This window comes from Tasmannia lanceolata, unplaced genomic scaffold (assembly GCF_043159265.1).
Source record: "Tasmannia lanceolata isolate RefF3 unplaced genomic scaffold, GAP_Taslan_0.1 ptg000004l, whole genome shotgun sequence".
Classification (NCBI taxonomy): Eukaryota; Viridiplantae; Streptophyta; class Magnoliopsida; order Canellales; family Winteraceae; genus Tasmannia; species Tasmannia lanceolata.
The window spans coordinates 11,353,140-11,373,774 of record NW_027518681.1 but is presented as its reverse complement, the minus strand read 5'-3'; the positions used below and the strand labels follow the sequence as shown (position 1 = coordinate 11,373,774).

The following is a 20,635-nucleotide window of genomic DNA, read 5'->3' as shown; positions in this document are numbered from 1 at the left end:
CGCAAACGCCAATACAACCATGGGTGAACTACCCCAAGAAACGTTCTATCAACTTTATACCCTTTTTCCTCAATAGGGTCAAACCAAATGCAACTCGATCCATTAATTGGAGGTTCATCCCCACAAGTTTCATATTGGTGACTTTTCTTTCCTTTGTTTTTTTTGAAATGGAACTTTTCTTTCCTTTGTTGGAGAGCATAGATATAAACTCTATGAAAAGAAAGTTATTCAACAGTTCATTTTAGATCTTCCTGATAAGGAAGTTGTTCAGCATTTCATTTTATCTCTTTCACCATGATGTACAGGGTTTTGGTGGTGTTGGTCTTTACCACCTTGGCTCATCTCATTAGAGGTGATGACAAGGGCCAGGGTTTGGGAGCCTCTTTCATCTTTGGAGATTCTCTGGTGGATGCTGGAAATAACAACTATCTTTCGACATTGTCAAAGGCTAATATGCCCCCTAATGGTATTGATTTTGCGGCTTCCGGGGGAAACCCGACTGGTCGTTACACAAATGGGAGGACCATTGGAGATCTTGTGGGTGAGTTCATGATCTAAGAATCATATTGAGAAATTAATATGCATAGTTTTATATATTTGCACATTATCTTGGACAAAAATAATGTTTAGCTAGTCGAATATCTATATTTTGTTAACATATAATTCAGACTTCAGAGTTCCCTTTTTAGAGAACGTTAGAAAGTTTAAACATAAGCTCTATGGATTACTTTTTTGCAGGAGAAGAATTGGGGGCCTCAGACTATGCCATCCCGTTTCTGTCTCCAAATGCAACAGGCTCAGCCATACTGAATGGAGTGAATTTTGCCTCTGGTGGAGGAGGAATTATGAACGCGACGGGGAGAATATTTGTAAATTCCTCTTTTCTCTACTTTTTTTTTGTTTGTTTTTCATACTCTTTAAATTGTCTACTTGTCGACCCTTTCTATATATAGGTTGAACTTAAGGAGACCCATTCATCTTAGTAGTAGAACATGTTTGGAGATAAAATGCTTGTCGCATTGACAAGTATAGATGTGAAGATAAAACATCACCATTTGTAATTTGTAAGTGAAACCTAATAGAGAGTTATTATGTTGTTGCAGGTGGGGAGACTTGGGATGGATATACAGGTGGATTACTTCAACATAACAAGGCAGCGTATGGATGCATTGCTAGGCAAGTCTAAAGCAAGAGACTACGTAATGAAGAGGTCCATCTTCTCAATCACCATTGGATCAAATGACTTCCTCAACAACTATCTTCTCCCAGTTGTTTCTATTGGAGAAAGAATCTCTGAAACCCCTGATGGTTTCGTTAACCACCTAATCAGCAATTTGAGGATTCAACTTACTGTAAGTTCCTCCCTGTCTCTATCTATCTATCCTTCTATCTATCTGTCTATCTATCTATATGGGCGTGTGTCTGTGCTCTGATATATGACATTGTTTTCATGACAGAGGCTTTACAACTTGGATGCCCGAAAGTTTGTGATAGGGAATGTGGGGCCCATAGGGTGCATTCCCTATCAGAAGACAATAAACCAACTTAGTGAGGGTGAGTGTGTAAAGCTACCCAATGACCTAGCAGTCCAATACAATGGTCGATTGAAGGATCTCTTGGCAGAGCTAAATGATAACCTCCCTGGATCAAAGTTTTGTCTAGCAAATGTATATGATTTGGTCCTGGAAGTAATTACAAATTATGCTAAATATGGTGAGTGCTCCTTCTCTCTCTCTCTCTCTCTCTCTCTCTCTCTCTCTCTCTCTCTCTCTCTCTCTCATATATATAGAAATAGATCAGTGAAAAATGCCTAAAACATAAAGGTGACCAGCATCTGTAAACAGTTGCATATAACCAAGGGGAAATTATATTTCCACCCCATTTCCCAACATTTTCACCCACTTTTGTTTGCCTCCTTTACCTTAAATTGGCGACATTTCCACCCTATGTTTGTCTTCTCCTTAGAATTGCTTATTTTCTGGAGAAGACAAACAAAAGGTGTGATAGAGGCTATTGGGGGATTCCCAAAAGGCAATATTAATAGTCAATTAAAAAGTGTACAATAACGATAGGAGTGTCAGTATCAAAATGAGGCAGCAGTAAGGATTTCATCTCCAAGTTATCAAGCGCATGTAACAAAGCATAATAAAATTGTGCAGGGTTTCGAACAGCAAGCATTGCATGTTGTGGAAATGGAGGACAGTACCAAGGAATCATCCCATGTGGGCCCACCTCAACTTTGTGTAATGACAGATCCAAGCATGTATTCTGGGATCCTTACCATCCAAGCGAGGCTGCCAATCTTATAATTGCTAAGCAACTCATAGACGGAGACACCAAGTCTATATCTCCAATGAATCTTCGTCAACTTAAAGACTATTGATTTTGTACTCTTCTCTCTTATTTATACCTTCTCTCTTTATTATCTCATGTTGGGTTTTTTTTTAATTTGAGTAGTAAAATGATGTAAGATCTAAGGGGAGGGATTTAACTTGAATGAGAAATTTAATTTGTATGGAATTCCTTTCTTTTCTCTTCTCTTTTTTCTATTTTATGGGACCAATCCTAGATATCAATAAGTCTTAAATTCATGCTTACTAGATGATTATAAGCAAATCACTGAAAAGTGGTGTAAAGGAAAATATTTTAAAGTTTTCATCACTCTCAATGGTTTAGTTGCTGAAGGAAAGGCTTTTCAGGATGGGCATGTACATTTTTTTTGGGTAGTTATGGACAAACATCTCCCTTAAGAAAGAAAAATACTCAGTTTTGTCTTTAAAATTTTCATCTTAAAACCTCGGATGCAGATTTTCTTTCCATATGAAAAAATGTTGGGCAACATCTAGAAATATGGGGTCCATAGGGTTTTGACAATTAGCAATAACTTGTTATAATATATGTAGGCTCCCCTGGTTTTTGGTCATTGTGTGATCCATACTTTTAACTAGTTGCAGACCCGTGCGTTGCACGGGAAGTTTTGCCATTTTAATGGAAAAAAATAAAGGAAGTTTAACTTAAAAAATTAAGACAAAGATATAAGCATGGTTTTAAATTTCGACCGAAATCAGAAATTCCGACACCGAAACGTTTCGAAACCAAAACCCTTGAAATTTACCAAATTGCGGTCGAAATTTCGTTAATTTCGGCGAAATTTGTGATAAAATATTAATTTTTTATTCGGTTACCAAATTTCGTACGGAATTGCAGAAATTTCATCCCAAAAAATGGCATTTTCTCAGCTAGTACAGCGAGTACAGAATACAAAGCAAAAGCACATAGAAAAGAAATCAGAAATACGCATAATACATAAATCAATCAAAGAAACATTAAAATAAAAAAAATGAGAGTAAGCTACATATAAAGAAACAAAGAATGAAACATTGTCTTTTGAAATATGGGCCCATTAGAGATTAATATGTGAGGGGTCATTGCGTTTTGTTGGTCGTTAGGACTTCTATGTAGGCCCACTACTATATCACATTTTGATCCATTAATTTTTGGTCGTGGGGGCCTCCATCTTAACCCTGCTAGTAGGTCATTGATTAGCTTACATGTGAGGTTCATTGTCTGTTTAGCAATCAGGTCTTTGTAGGCCCTACTAGTATACAACTCATTATTTTATTTGGGGCCCCATTTAATTCTAGATATTGGATTGTGGATATTGGTTATTAGTGTTAGCCCGATTAGTAGATCATTGATTTAGTATGCATGTGGCGTCATTATTACTTTATTGGCATTAAGCTTTTTATGTAGGCCCCACTATTAAATAACTCACTCATGTGTTTGGGAACCGGACTATAATAAATTTCTTCTAATTCCTACTCAAATTTCTTTCTTTTTTTTTTTGAAATGGTGAATCATATTAGAATGGAAAGGGAAGCCCGAGGTGGGACAGCCCAATAGAACAGATTACAAGATAAGAAAGCAGAAACAGAAAATACACAACATCAACAGAACAAGACATGGCTGATCAAGAGGGAAATTAATCAAACCATTGTAAAGAGTCACTATTCACACCCCTCTTGGCTAACAGATCAGCCTTCTCATTGGCCGCCCTCCTCACATGCTTCAAGACAGCCGATGACCTTGATATAATCTCATGAATCTCATCTATGAACGGCAAGAATCTCCAAGGAGGCGCCACTCCCCCCTTCAATAATAACCTTGTCCTAATTTTAGACCCTTTTTTTTTCCCTAATTTAATTTTCCAGCTTTTAATGTAGATTATTAAAAGTTGGTGGGTTTCTCGATATGTAAAATCCTTTTTCTTTTTTTTTTCTTTTGGTTTAAAAGTTACAAAGATTACATTAATGAACCATTCAACCATGAGATGACCCACATGTTCCTAGTTTTATGCGGTGTATGGGTAGAAGGTTAAATCAAAATGATGAACTTTCTTTGTCAAATAGAAAGACACACATGTAAGCCTATGATTAATTTTTCATATATATTTTATCATAAGGGCTTTGTTAGGCAATTTCGTGGAAAGCCAATTCGCAGCTCTCTTTTGTAGGAGGTGATCATGTTTGTGATGTGGAAATATAATTTCCTTCTTAAATTTATACACTTGATTACATAAATTTAGAGATTTTTGGTGTGAAGATTTGTTCTTTTTTCCTACAACGCGTTAACGTGAAAAAACCCGACTCGACCCGACCCGACCCAACTTGCACCCCTACTTAAAAGTGAGATTTTGTGGCTTTTCCATGCTGTAAAATTGAGCCGCAAAATGGCTTTATGGGAAATTGCCTAGCAAATCCTTTACCAAAAACAAGGGTGTTGGAGTGGGGTCTCTTCTTTCCATGCTCTCAAATCTTCATAATGTGGGTGACCCAAAGATTGATGATCCACTCTGGGGTTGAATCAGAGCCGGGAGATCTTATGTGATCAATATTCTAGAATTTTTTTTAATAGGCAAGCAAGGGTTGGGTTTGGCAGGCCCCATTGTCCTGAAAGAAAAATAGGAATACTGATTCCTTTACAAGGGCAATCAAATTTAGAAAGATGATCTGATGCTGAGTTTGCGTCCTTCCATGTGTGTGTGATTCTCCAAATCAATGTTCCATAATTAATACGCTCCATCATAAGGGATTTGCTAGGAAACATCGTAGAAGGCATTTCGCAGATGGTCTGTTGCATGTTAGACCAGCCACAGAGGCTCACTTTTCAGCAGATTTTGTCATCATTCACGAGGTGGCTTGTCTGAAATGCGACCACCATCTACGAAATGCCTTATGCAGTACGCATTCGCCCCCTTATAAGGTGAACAGTGGGCAACTTTAACGCTTTTTGACGTCAAATTACATTAGCAGCGGGCCGAATGTGTCTTGCAGGTAGGGGTGGCAAAATTGGCCGAGCCGAACCGGAACCGAGCCGAAACCGAATCGAAAATTCGGTTTCGGTTTGGTTCGGTTTGGGTATCAAACCGAACCGAAACTGAATATTTGCAATTATTACGAGTAAAGGGTGGCAAAATTGGCAAAACCGAACCGATACTGAACTGAAAATTCAGTTTTGGGTCGGTTTTGGTTTGGTAAAACCAAACCGATTCAAAGTTCGGTTCGGTTTGGGGGTCAAACCGAACCGAAACCGAACTTGCCACCCCTACTTGCAGGCGGTGAAAATGTCATCGCCCTCGTAATATTGTCCTTTTCAAAATGCAGATTGATGGGTGGCTTCGCACACTCGGTGCATGTTAGCAAATGGCATGGAGTCAAGCGGTGATAATGTAAGACTCTTCTCCCGTGAAAATTGAAAAAGACGCTCCCGAAAACCACGCGGTTCCAAAAAACCAGCCAATAAGATGGCGTCTATTCTATTTTCAATGAGACACGTCTCCCTAGATGGATGAATTTGAATTCCGTTCTCGTATTAATAACCTTCCAACAGATCGGAAAATGCGAGTGAACAAAGACACGAGACTTTGCAGATAAGTGAGTGCCGAGAAAATTCCGATTTTCGAAGATGAGATCGAGGTAGAAACCCTAAAACCAGATCTCATCTCTTCTATAAAAGACAAAAAAAGAAGAAGAAATCGAAATATTTGGATCGCGATCTCTTGATTTCATGGAGGAAAATTCGAATTCGGCTTCGCAAGAGGCTCCCGTTGCAGCAAAAGGATGGGGAGGTTGGGGAATTTCTCCTCTTTCAATGCTCTCAGATCTTCAGAAAGCAGCTTCTGTTGCTGCAGAAGAAATTTCTCGAAATGTAATTCATTCTCAACTTATTCGATCATTGTTTTCCCACGTTTCTTTTGCCCTAATTTGATGTTAATGGCTTTCTATGATGAAATTAGGGCTATAAATTGCAATCTAAGGTAATGTGATACATTTGATTTTACTGACTGGATCATGAGAATCAGAGCAAGTTATTCAATTTTTCTTTTCCCCAATTTCTGACGTTTCTTTTGCCCTAATTTGATTTTTCTGGTTTTCGATGATGAAATTAGGGCTATAAGTTTCAGTCTAGGTAATGTGATAAATTTGATATTACTGACTTCATCTGTGAATCAGAGCAACTTATTCAATTTTCCTTTCCCCAATTTGTGATGTTTCTTTTGCCCTAATTTGATTTTTCTGTCTTTCGATGATGAAATTAGGGCTATAAATTGCAATCTAGGTAATGTGATGCATTCGATTTTACTGACTGCATCCTGAGCATCAGAGCAACTTATTCAATTTTTCTTATCCCCAATTGCTGACGTTTCTTTTGCCCTAATTTGATTTTTATGTCTTTCGATGTTGAAATTAGAGCTATAAATTGCAGTCTAGGTAATGTGATGCATTTGATTTTACTGACTGCATCCTGAGATTCAGAAACTCTGATTTCAGATCTGCTCTTTTTTTCCCCATGCATTGCTACATTTTTTTAAAGTTTTGATCATATTTCTAGATGATTGGTTTTGGAATCATTTTCTTTGATATATGATTCTTATTTTTCTATGAAGGTTTTTTTTTTTTTTTTTTTGGAAATAAACCCTAGAGACCGAGATGGTCAAAAGTACAAACGAGAAAAAGAAAAATGAACAAAAAGTACAAAAGAAAGCTCATAAGATGTCAAGGGGGAAAAATTCTAAAACCAACTTCCAAGATTTGGTGGGATTTTTCCTTTTGCTTGCTATGTTTTCTTTAAGTGGTGAGGGAATATTCAGTGAGTAGCCACCACATTTTAAAACGTTGACGATGAATGTACTTCTGAAGTGCTTAGGTTACGATTCTGAATATGTTCTTGAATTGCCTTTGGTGCTCAATTATTATATTTTGTCGAGTAAATATGCCTTTCATTGTCAATTTGTCAACTCAGGCTGTTGCAGTAGCTAAGAATGCAGCAAAGGGAATCTCAGAACTACAGAATGTCGATCCTGATTCAGAATCTGTTAAGATGGATGAGGAGTTAGAGAAATCAGCAGACAATGAGGAAGTTGATACTGATGAGGATAAAATACGGAGGTCTGCCCTGGATAAATTGGAGAAAGCCAGTGACGATTCTGTACTGGGCCAGGCAAGCTACACTCAGAAACTGTAACTTAGAATGGATTGTTTATTTATAGTTGATAAATAGGCCTTGTAATGCATGTTTTTTTTTATTTAAAAAAAAAATAGGCCTTGTAATGCATGTTTTTTTTATTTCTATTTTCATAATATGTTCTTTCTTGTCAGAGCTTGCATTCCTGTAAGTAGCATACATACGTGTGTTGCTCATTTATTGGATGCCAATATTGAGCCCGTTTCTTTCAGTTGGCAGACCTGTTTATGCTGCTTACACTTATTCTCACTGTTTTGCTTGTTAGCATTTGGTGAGATGAGGCAGTATGTGCTCTTCTGTTTTTATTGTTGAAGGATAGAGGTATCACTTATAAAACATATAAATTGCTTCTCTGACAGAAATGCTATTGTTATTGTTAGTTAGGTTTGGCACAATCATTTCTCAAATGAGACTTTGTTTTTATTATGTGCAGGGTCTTAAAGCTCTTGATAATTCTGTGGAAAACATTGCTTCAGGAGCATGGCAAGCATTGGGTAGTGCTTGGAGAGGGGGTTCAAACTTGGTACACAAGTATGTATGCATGAATTATTGGATGGATTTCATATAGAAATGTATTGTTCACCATTCTGCCCAGTTATAGAAATGTATTGTTCACCGTTCTGCCCAGGAAAAACGACAATTGGGTCTATGTTTTATGATGAAGATAGCCTTCCTGGCTCTATGTTTCATGATGAAGATATTCTTCCAGTTTATTGATCAGAAAATAATCAGCATATGGGCTAATAATATGAAGACATTAGGTTAACTAAATGCTAATCATACTGATTGGATTCGATTTTTTTTTTAATGATTATATTTTATTTTCTATCAAAAGCAGATGGACTCAATGTTTTCTTGTTCAATGTCATGATTTTGTCTTACTAATGCCAAAAATCCGTTATCTAATAAAAAACATTTGGGACTTCCGTAGATAGATGTAATGTGAAACCTGCAAAGGTATAAAGTTATTTTGTGTTCGCAACATAGAAGTTCTAAAGTCATCCTAAGTTTCCCAAGTTAACGATGCGGACGACAATATTCAAAATTTTTATGTGTTCTTTAGGTGTCTTTTAAGTTAGAAGAGAAGTACCATGGTCTTTTCCTACTAATATCACTTGGTTTTTTCAAGATGTAGGTGCTTAAAATGGGCCTCACCTCACATATTTATTATGAAGATCTTAGTGATAGGAGCATTTAAGTCATTTGTAATTAATTGCTTAAGCTGCTTAGTAACCACAAGAGCACACATTGCAACATAAGGAAGTCCTTGTATTGGTGGGACTTGAAGTGGGTTAGTTTTCATGATGGGTTTGAATAGATCTAGTTTGTTTGTAGTAGCCCGTTGGATTAGATAGAGTCCATGTAATGGGAGTCCTTAAGCCTTTAGGAGTTGACTAAGTCATTTGACACTTGCCTTGTTACTGCTGATAGAAAATAGGAGTCCTTAAGACTGTTAAGAATTTTGTTTTAAGAAGAAAAGTCAATGAAAAAAGGGTATTAAGTTGATGGGAGACCTAGTAGGGGTATGAATTGGGGTTTACATATTGATCTGTGTGAAGTTTAGGAGTCCTAATCCTCCCCTAAGCATGAATTTTGTGAGGTTTCAAGTATCTATAAATTGTAAAAGTCTATGGCCTTAGCTGTGATGATATGATTGAATAAAATTGTGTTTATACTCCCAAGCTTGGTTGTCATCTCTCTCTCTCTCTCTCTCTCTCTCTCTCTCTCTCTCTCAAGTGAGTATCAATCCTCCTTCATTCCCTTTCTTTCCTTCTACATTTGTGGACACGAACATGAGTGTCGCGTGTCGACACGGACGCGGAGTGTCGGACACGGCAAACCCTCAAAATTTAGAGACGAGGACACGGCTAAAATACAAAGTATCTATAATGATGATCATAGATACGGGTTTGGTTTCGACATGGATACGAGTTGCCTAACATTGCAACATCTAAAAATCTAGAATTAGTGGCTTACATAGATATAAAATTACTGATTACTATCATAATTTGTAACAATATAAGTATGGTATTCATTTAACAAACTAAAAGTGTCCAAAGGGGCGTCGACACGTGTGGACATGCGTGTCGTGTCGGACACAGCAGGACACCCGTGTCGGCAATAAATTCAAAGTGTCGCCTAATACTAAATAAATCTTAAATAAAAAGAAATAAGACATGTCAATCATGTTAGTAATATAAAAGCCTAATCATGGCCCCCTGGATCACATCAATATAATGTTGCTTATTAAAAATATTGGGCACTGATTGTTAATTTGTAATCTATGTCAGTACTTATGGAAATTTCCTACTGTACAGACTACAGACACATTATTGTAATACATAGATATACATGCAGCCCCCTCGTGTGTATGTGCGTGTGTTAATCTAAGGAGTGATTTTATTGTTTCATTTTCTTTCACATGACACTTGCCAATTTGATCTATCTTGTGATTCTTTTCTCAGGAGAGTTAATTTACTATCAGTCAAACCATAAAATATGTTTAATGGTCATTGTGAATAGGGATGTCTGGGAGTTATGCTGCTTTGCTACTATCCGGACTCTTAAAACAGCACATGTTCTGGTCCATTATTCCCCGCTCCCACTTCCCATTTCGACCACTTGATCACCTGGTTGACATGAAATGATAATGTAATTCTACTGACAATGTGTATGAGAGTTGGAGATTATAGAATGTTACTGGGATAGAGAAGCATGACAGTCTTTATATGCTTGCGTATGTGATCTAGAAGAACTGCTTGAGTTTATCCTACATATTTAATATTTACTTAAGATCTGTTTTTTTTTAGATTATAGAATGTTACTTAAGATCTGTTGTATTTGAGAGAAACGCATCCTGGAAGTTGATGCCATTTGAATTTCTCATTAACAAAATTCCTCATATACTAATTTACATTTGATTCTAGTTTAGAACATTGAGTAATGTTTTGAATTTGTGAGCATCTCTTCTTTCTTCAATTGGAAAAAACTTGACCTCTTTTGTTAATTAATAACATTATGCATACGATTCTTTAATTACTATTCCCCAGGATTGAGCATTCTGCTGCAAACCTCGCCGGTTCTATTCAGCATGGCAGTCTACCTCTGAATACTGGTTCTCTCGCCCCATCTCTAATAGAGGTACGAATTCCACTCATCATTCTCCCTTATTCTGTCTGTCCAAACTCGGAATTGCTTAATTCTTACCTTTGCCTTACAGACTGGAAAAGCATTTACAGCAAAGGGAATGCAAGTGCTCGAACTTGTAGGCAAGGAGACCATGGAACTACTAATTGCAGAGACTGGTATCGAAGTTGAGAAGAATCAGAAGAAGGCTGATCAACAAGCTGATGATGAGGAACAGTTTTTAGAGGAAGTCACATTTGACCGCTGCTTTTACATCTATGGAGGTCCAGAGCAGCTTGAGGTGATATTTTTTTTGGATAAGCTTCTTTACATGTTTCAATTCCTGATGTTGTGATTTTGAGGTGGATGAATCTTCCATGGTTCCCAGGAGCTGGAAGCATTGTCAAACCATTACACACTGTTATATAATCGGAAAAAAGCAAAATTATCAGCTGAACAGAAGTCCTTCTATGATGGAAAGCTTAGACAGGTGCAGCAAATTTTCAGTTTGAGTACCGAAATTGAAGGAAGCGGTGTTGACTCAGACAAGGGAAAGAGTATCGAAACTGTAGAAGAGGGGAATGTCAACGAGATGAAAATTTTACGTGATTCAAGTGTCAGCAAGGCTGCTGATATGGCTGCAGGGTATCAATTATACACTCAATTCTTTCTTGTTTAAAATCCATAGTGCGCGTGCATTTTTTTGTAACTTGTGCATTTGTGTGTATACATACTTGCATGTGTGCTTGTATCAATAGTTACTCATGCATGCATGGATGGATGGTTACTAATGCATGCTGGGATTAAGTGATGATGCAGAAGAGCACCTTCTCTTCTTGAATTATTTTATTCTCCTTTGATTTCGTGATTTGCAAGCCAGATTCCTATGTCCAATTTCGTGCATCTTAAACCCCATTGCATCATATTGCTATCAGTGTATGAATTCCCTTCTTGGAGGTCAATCGCGCTGCCCTCAGCCGCAGTGCAAGAAGTCGACAGGGTTGGGCCTGTAGCTCATCGGTTGAGGCCTTGTTTCTCAACCTTGAGGTCTCAGGTTCGACCCCAGCTTACCTACCGAAAAAAAAGTTGACGAAGGATGGAGGGAGATAGTAGCTGTATTTTGTCATCAAATTGAATCCCTTATGCAACAACTTTCACATCAACGTTTACATCAACAACTTTCAAATTGATTATGTCGTCAAATTGAATACCTTATGCAACAACTTTCACATCAACTTCTGATTTATCCTTCTTCTTTCAGTTGTTTGTTACTTTTTCACACTTGGAGTAGAAAACTTGTCCACACGAACAGGCTGTGAATTTAGCGTTCTATACAAGTTCTGGATACTTTACTGATAGACATAAGTGACACACATACGCTAACACTCCTCCAAGTGTTCCTGGTTGGGATCTTGATGCATGTGTGTGACTTTTTCAGGTTTACAGCTGCGTTGGGGGGTTTAGCTGCTAATGAAATGATTCAACGGACTGTTGACAGACTTGAAACCATTCACTCGGAGGGGGTCCATGTATGTCAACATCATGAAAATCAGTTTTTTCTCGCAGTTTCAGTTAAATGGCTATTATTCTTTGGGTGCTTATCCTTACAGTTCTTATGCAGAGACTCTCAGAACTATGTTGCTTTGCGGTTTCTCAGCTTCTGATGCTTGGAAAATCTGTCACCTCTAGTGCAAACAAATCACAGAATGAAGATGAAGAAGACGATACTCTGAAAATTGACTGGCCTGAAGACTCTCTTTTAAAAGCTAAGATCATCAGAGCTAAGGCACAATCTATGAGTGGAGATGTGGAAGCCGTTTCCAACAGTTTTATCACTGGTACATCTGAATGCATCCATACCCTTTTGAACATAGTCATAATTACTATTCTTAGATTTCACTCGGACCTGTGCACTTTTGTATGATACGTACTGCAAATTGGTATCAGCACAATTCTTTCGGATAACTGATCATGTTCATATTCTCCCATGCATGTTTACTATCCAAGGGTTTATGTTTTTGGCCGGGAAACCCTAATCCCTCAGAGATTGATCCATGTTTGGGGATATATGCATGTAAATATGTTTCTATATCTTATTCAAAAATAAATAAAAAAATATGTTTCTATATCCACATATGTTTCTATCATGGCTATAGCAGGGAATGAACCTCTAGCTCAATGGTCAAGGCTATGTTCTTCAACCTTGAGGCCAGAGGTTCAATTCCAGCGTACCTACCAAAAAAATGCAAAATAAATCACATATAAGAAAATACTCTTCTGTGAGGTTTTACAATTTCAAATACTTGTGGACGCCTAATGTATCCTGTGGATATGATACAATACTGATACTCATACTAGATGCTTCATGAATACATTTGTTGGTCAAAATAACTATCACGTCAAACAAATGTTACCCTCTGAGTTAACCATTATACTTTTGCTTATTGGTGTCACATAGTTGCAATTACAATTTTGAGTATGTGTCTTATAGATTCTATTTTAGATTTAGTACCGATTCCATCTTCTAAGTTAAATCTAGTTAAGTTGTATGGTATTTTATTTATGCCATGTCTTATGTCTTATGGTATGGGATACATGTATTTGATTCCTCATCCTCCATTTTGGTGTCACATACTTGCAATTACAATTTTGAGTATGTGTCTTATAGATGCTATTTTAGATTTATTATCGATTCCATCTTCTAAGTTAAATCTAGTTAAGTTGTATGGCATGCCATGTCTTATGTCTTATGGTATGGGATACAAGTATTTGTTTCCTCATCCTCCATTTTGGTGTCACATACTTGCAATTACAATTTTGAGTATGTATCTTATAGATGCTATTTTTGATTTATTATTGATTCCTTCTTCTAAGTTCAATCTAGTTAAGTTGTATGGTATTTTATTTATGCCATGTCTTATGTCTTATGGTATGGGATACATGTATTTGTTTCCTCATCCTCCATTTTGTTGTCACATACTTGCAATTACAATTTTGAGTATGTGTCTTAGAAATGATATTTTAGATTTATTATTGATTCCATCTTCTATGTTAAATCTAGTTAAGTTCTATGGTATTTTATACATGCCATGTCTTATGTCTAATGGTATGGGATACATGTATTTGTTTCTGCATCCTCCATTTTGAAAATTGGCGATCCTGTGTCCCTATGGACCCTTTATGTATCTATATCCGCATTTGGGTATCATAGCTGTAAATACCCATGGAAATAAGAAAAAAGAAATTCTCTATTCAAAGCTGAATAAAGTGAGATAGCAGTCAAGAACTCTTACACGAAAGAGGAAAAGGATATAATCACACCCTTCCAGTCTTGTAGATTCAGTCCACAAGAATTGTAACATAAATCTGCAACCAGTATCACACCCAAAAAAACCAGAGTGTTAATTCGAATGTCGAAAAATGCTACCATTTTTAACCAGATTTTTCGTGACATTTTTGTGTGTTTCTTTTTATGTTGAACTAGAATTCTTGTTTTAGTTATGATACTAAAAATCTGGTTGTGGAGTGATGCTACATACTTGTGGAGTGGCTCTACAAGATTAGAAATTCTAAATAGATCCTACTTTACCTGAACCTCAAACACCCTAATGTACCTTTCACATTTTACAATAATAGACCCCATAGATTACTTCTAAAAACAACTTAAGTAAAGCTTTTATAATATCTAAACTACCAGTTTCAAGTTAAAGAAATTCTATGACTTAAATAACTCCCTCCCTTACCATGACATGCAATTTGTGGGGCCCAAACGTACAAGTAACTAATGCTACTTATATCAAAAAAATCTAATGGCGTGTGGCTTCTCCCATGCTTTTCCTTTTTCCTTCTTGGAGTTTCGAAATTGATGATTGATGCTCCTACATCACCTTATATCCTGAATTTAAGGTTTTGCTAGTTTGTATTTGCTACCCCACATGATAGCATATACTTGTATTTGGTAATGTAGGGAGGATAAGTACATGAGATTCATTACATATGCATGTACAACATCCCTTTATGGATTCACTTCGATGTAAAAGGGAGACATGACATTTTTACTTGGGGAGAATTCCTGTGTGGTAGACACTAACAACACGCGTTTTCTTGATGAGTTTAGGATTTTCATTTGTACTTGCCAACAACCCATCCCGACCAACCAATCATGCTTACAGAAGGTTTCCTCAATGTGTTTACTTGGGATTGGAGAGACTTATCTCCTCTCGCGAAGGCTCGAGTACTAGTGACTCGAGACACTCAATTTGACCTTTCAATTTCGAGTCTTCTTGATATTTCATAGATGAAGAGAAGCCAACATAATTGTAGATGCTTTAGATAGTAATGGGGCCAGAATGACAACAAAAATGGTATGGTCTTAGTTGTGCTATTGTGGCGATAGTGGCTTCAATCCTCTGGGTTGAAGTTGTTGGGTCGTACTAGTAAAAATCCCTTGAATGTGATGAACTACAAAGATAGAGAAGAGGGAGGATGTGGAGTCTAAATATTATTCCATCTTCATATAAAAAAGGGGAATACTTTGGTATTTATACATAAAGTGGTCAATTGGGCAAAATACCTTCGTTATCCATCTTTTAATACTCCTTGAGCTGAAGTATTCTATAGAACATGTTCAACTACTCAATCAAATAGTGATGATGATTACTCATGGTGCTTGAGGCGTAACTTGGATCAGTTTCACTATCGTCAACCTTCTCACATATGAAATGATAGCCTATCTCTATATACTTTGTTCTAGCACGGAAAACATGATTATAAGATATTATGACAGATCTTAAATGTAGTGCCTGTCGGTGTTGTCTCAACCATGTAAGTTCTTGTATGGTGGAAACCATAGACCTATAATCTGACTCTGCACTCGACCTATGTACAGTCCTTTGCTTTCTGTTGCTACATGAGATTTTACATTCATTAAGTAGTACCCTACTGACCTGCTTGTGTTTGGATCTCCTACCAATTCTGCATATGAATATCCACATTCACTGGTTGCAGTTAATTGCACCCCCCCCCCCCCCCCCTCCCCAATTTATTCCTCTGCAGCCTCTATACACTTTTCATTGGAAACTGCTGCACCGAATGTCTCTAGCTAATTTGTGGTGTGATTGCTTGGGCTGTTAGAGCTTGCTAATTTTTCTTGTATCGCTAACAAACATAATTGATGCAGAACGATCAAAGGAAGGCCTAATAATTTGCACCGATACCGAATCGGACACTGGGCAGATCTATGGAACGAACGTTAAGGGTGAAAACGATAGGTGAAAGTTAAGGTTTTAGTTCCTAAAATCTGTTATGCGATTGGGAAAATATTTCTACTATGTTTAGGGTTGCTTTAGAAGGGTGTAGACTGTGGACACAAGCCATGAAGTTGCAAATATATGTCAGGATGATGTAGATTGTTGTGGTAGGGAATATGAGTGAAACATATGGGTGAAAATTAAGTGTTTGAGTCCTAAAACAGGTAAATTGGGGAAATATTTCAACGAGGTTTTTGATAGGTTTGAAGGGGTGCATACATATGCTGGGAAGCTGTCGAAGAATGCTGAGAGGGTGTAAAATTAGTTTTGGGATAAAACGAAAGGGGCACAAAATATGGATGGATTTGATTGATGTTTATATAGTTGGGAGAAAACTTTAATGGATGTTTTAGGGGTTTTGATAGAAGATAGGCGAACAATAATGCAAGAGAGGTTTTGGGTGAGATTAATGGAGATTTAGGATTCTTGAGAAGGTGATTTATGAAAAAAAAAACTAAAAAAGATGAGAGAAGATTAATAGAAACAATAGTACGAAGATTGAACAAAAAGTTGTCGAAGAGTGAGTGGCCCCATCGGGGTTGTTGGTCTCTTGAGAAAACGAGTTTGGGGAGGTGATCTGGGCCTTTGCCGGTCCCATTGGTGTGGCGAATGCCATGGAAGCAGAGGTGAGTAGTTCACCAATGCTATGTTTGGTTACATGAAGTTGGTCGGGAGATTAGGAGAAGAAGAAGTCAAAGGGAAATACACAAGCATGGAAAATGGGGAGGAGATTAGGAGGAAGAGTGGTAGTTCTGTTTGGTTGCGCGAGAAGATTGGCGGAAGATGTAGGGTGTCATTACCAAAATAGAGGGTGGAAGAAAGAGAAAGGAAAGAGAGAAAAGAGAATAAGACAAGAATCTTCTCCTAATCTCCCACACAAATTCCACCATTTTGGTGAAAAACAGGGAGAAGATTAGAGGGGGAAACATTGCCGTCATGTAGGCAAAAACGCAATAATGATGTCTAGAAGTTGTCTGGTGGTCAAAGTGCAAAATGGCAACCAAACATGCTTTGGGAGGATCTTCAGAAGATTATCTTATGTTGATCTCCCCAAAAGAAGCAAACCAAACAGGGCACAAGGGATTAAGTTGGTAGCTAGAGATCGCAGTCGGGGACTCCATGAATGTCATCCTTTGGCTCAAGGGCTCACAAAAACCCCCTTGGAGATAGGTTTTTTTATGAGATTTTTTATTGGACCGGCTCTTCTCATATGGTATTTCATCATGCGTGTTGCTTTGCAAATAAGGAGGTGGATAGTTTAGAAAGGAATCTTTTGTGTTATTTGACTCTCTTCCGCCTTGAGAGTTCGTCGTTTTGTTATTGTTGTAGCCCTTCTTTTATTTCTGTTTTTCTTGTATTGACCATCTCGGTCTTTTCCTTTGCAATAAAATTTGGCTGCCGTTCAAAAAAAAAAGATTAATAGAAACTGCTAACTTACCAACTTATCCAAAAGCTTAAGCTGTTGGAGAAAGGCGTTATTTATCTTTTATACTTTAGCACTCCCCCGCACGTGTGGCCCACTTGGCAAACACGTGGCACATGTGGTCCCACTTTGGGCGGACCATCGCATGTGGATTTGTGCTATCCAAGAGGTTTGAACTCGAGACCTTTGGCTTTGATACCATGTTAACTTACCAACCTCTCCAAAAGCTTAAGTTGTTGGAGAAAGGCGTTATTTATCTTTTATACCTTAACAGAAACAATAAGTGGCAAGTAATAATAGGTAATCTACCTTTCAAAAAATAATAATAATAGGTAATCTACGTATCTCAAGGCTTCACACCATGAGTTTCTTTGGCATCTCACCAAAGAATCCCTGGCATCTCACCAAAAAATCCCCTTCATCTCACAAAGAAGTAGAAGAAGATGATGGAGAAAAAGCTTTTCTTCAAGAAGCTCTCAAATAGTAAATAAACTTTTTTTTTTCACAAACCCAACTTAAGTATTTATATCAAACAAATAAAAAAACCCTAAGGACTAAATTACTCCATTCTAAGGATTTAAAGACGTGCTTCCACTTCAATTCCCGTAGTACATGTGTGGGGCCTATTTAAAACTGTCGTAACTCAAAGAAATTAAGCTATTTTGATGGAAAAAGACTTTAATACCCCCATATGACTTAAAAAGACTCAAATAATACTTTAAAAACTAAATAGAACTCTTTTAACACTAATGATGGGACCCATGTTATTTTACTCATTGATTCTTCATGTCATCTTGGATTGTTCCTCATCAATAGCACTTCTCATATGGTGTTATAAAGTGATTGATAATAGCTAGAGCCCTGATCCTCACAGCTGATGTTCGATGGATCATAAAAGGATGGCACATTCAAAGAAACATGACATGAAATTAGGATTTTGCTAGACAGTAGTAACACAGATATCCTTGTGGTTATTGCTATATCTCCAAATATTGCAACTGATAGCCTTGGGGTAGATTTCTTTTGCTGGAAGAGGGCACATCAACATAATGAATACAGCCACATGATATAAGAAATTAATTATTTGGATTTGTTCCCGTGAGTACCTAAGTAGGGGAGGCTTGGCTTGGAGTGGTGGATAGAAGTACATTGATGACACGCATTGAAGTGTGGAAGGCCTCAGTCCGAGATGCTTTGCTGCCTGAGAGTGAAACATGTATAACCAACCTTCAGTTGTGTACTGATGCTTTCGTTTGGCTTTACCATTCTTCAATGGTGTATATGTGCAAAAGAATTGTTGGTGGATGCCACACAATAAGCAAAAAGTCTCAAAAGTCTTGGAAGTAGTAGTCACCACTTCCGTCACTCTGCTAGATGCTGGATGTGTGCCAAAGTGCTCAGTAATAAAAGTAACAATGGAAAAGAAACCAAAAAAAATCCATCTGATATATTATGAAAGAAATAAAGTGAGTAAGCATAAACAAAGATATCATAGTAGCAGGAGCCGATTGTAGAAGAAACTGGGGTAAGACACAAACATAAGAATGAGCTGACATCATTAAAAAAATCAGGATGAACAAGGTCAAAGGGAAAAAAATCTTAATATTATTATTTGAAATAAATGGAATCTCACAGTGCTTCCCGAGTTGACAAGGACACAGTTGCAACTTGGTTGACTTATTGCATGAAATAAAAAAAACTAGGACACTAAAAAATGTAAAATAATATCATTGGTGAGAGGATTCGTGATTGAGATGTGATGGAGGATAAAAAAGAAATATGAAAATAAGGGTTGAAATTTGGGGTTGGGACGAAGGTGAGAAAAATGGATTCAAATGAAAGTTTTTGAGCATGAAGAATCCGAGAAAAAAGGCTTGTTGGGTTGGATTTGGTTGAGGTGGTCATAAAAAAGAGTTTGGGCCTTGAAAATTTCATGATTAAAAAGAAAGTTGTTCATGGGTATTTGGTTTTTTCAAAGGGAAGGTGCTAACACGCACCTATTTTTGTGAGTATTGTGTGTTAATCACCAATTTAAGTGTGAATGGATGAGCCCTTATGTTTTAGAAGGAAGCAAGTTGTTAACTTACACTCACTTTTGTGATTCTAAAGATAGCAACAAAAAGAAGGCAGTATCCGTGGGGTTTGAAGGAAAACTCTAGTGATTGGGTAGATAAAGTTAATATTGAACGAGAGAAAAAGATAAAGAAATAAGAGCTAAGAATGTGGCAGGGATTGGCTCTCTACAAAAAAACTCTACTGACACTCTCCCTAGCCAAGCTCCAAGGAGACAGAACGTTGTTCACTTCCCTGGCTTTGTGATCAAATAGAATCTCCCAACCCTTTCACAAGTCCATACTTTCTTCAACAATCCCTCCTGTCTTTTCCATAGAGCTTTCCGACTCAGAAAATCTCTATCAAATTGTATGTTTGTACGTTAAAGATCCAGGTCCTTCATCTATGTTTCAAGGCAGCATTCAAGACCATCATCTGCATTTAAAACCCAGAACGTTTTCCAAACAAATGTTAGCATGTCAAAGGATGATTAGTATTCCATTATATAAATACTCGCAGACATGTATGTGCACAAAAAAAGGAAAAAAAGTATGTGCATATGCAGCATAGATTTGTTCTTTCTATTGTTTTCTCTTGCAGATGTTATTTTGACCATTTAAATGTACCCATTGCTCAGGTATCTCAGATGTCATTGAATCCTATCTAGCAGCCCTGAAAGGTGCTTCTGTAGAAGCCCATGACGGCCTTCCACAAGAGGCTTCAATCCAGGAGAAGGCCAATACAATCTCCGATCATCTCCGCGCCGGCCGAGCCACCGCCATGGACAAGATCCAGGATGGACTTCAATACTTAGCATTTGTAGTTCTTTTGACCTCCATGCCCTCTGCCTGAAATTATGTAAATCTTACTTCCACCCTTTGATTCTCAATTCTTAATGGTATTTGTACATATTTGTTCTTTCATCTTTCATTGAAATGCAGTAAAAGTCTGTGGCTGAATGCACAAGGAAAACTGAGGGGGCAAAAGTACAAGCTGGCCCACTTGCTTCGTGATCCAAACCATTCGTTTTCCTATGTGTTGCTATGATGGGCCACGGAGGTTTAGAATTTTAGCCCTCCAATTTCAGGGCTCTACTTTATTCATCAAGAAAGCCTCTACAAATCGGAGGTTTAGAATCGTCCAATGGGTGTGTATTTTGGTCCATGCTCCATCCAGAGCAGGTCCTAATAAAAAAAAGGTC

At 37.5% G+C, this 20,635-nt stretch overlaps 2 protein-coding genes across 2 annotated transcripts; both read left to right on the top strand.

Moving 5' to 3' along the window:
• On the top strand, positions 1-2,485 carry LOC143875851 (GDSL esterase/lipase At2g23540-like). Its single transcript, XM_077377440.1, has 6 exons — positions 1-137; positions 306-541; positions 739-869; positions 1,104-1,352; positions 1,458-1,713; positions 2,160-2,485. Exons 1-6 carry the CDS (start codon positions 88-90, stop codon positions 2,381-2,383), a joined length of 1,146 nt encoding a protein of 381 aa, XP_077233555.1. The 5' UTR covers positions 1-87; the 3' UTR covers positions 2,384-2,485.
• A 3,400-nt stretch (positions 2,486-5,885) lies between these two features.
• Positions 5,886-20,357, top strand: LOC143875472 (BAT2 domain protein). The gene is made up of 9 exons (XM_077377036.1): positions 5,886-6,207; positions 7,303-7,500; positions 7,958-8,055; positions 10,575-10,665; positions 10,745-10,951; positions 11,039-11,295; positions 12,089-12,179; positions 12,272-12,488; positions 20,072-20,357. Exons 1-9 carry the CDS (start codon positions 6,067-6,069, stop codon positions 20,284-20,286), a joined length of 1,515 nt encoding a protein of 504 aa, XP_077233151.1. The 5' UTR covers positions 5,886-6,066; the 3' UTR covers positions 20,287-20,357.
• Positions 20,358-20,635: the final 278 nt, after the last annotated feature.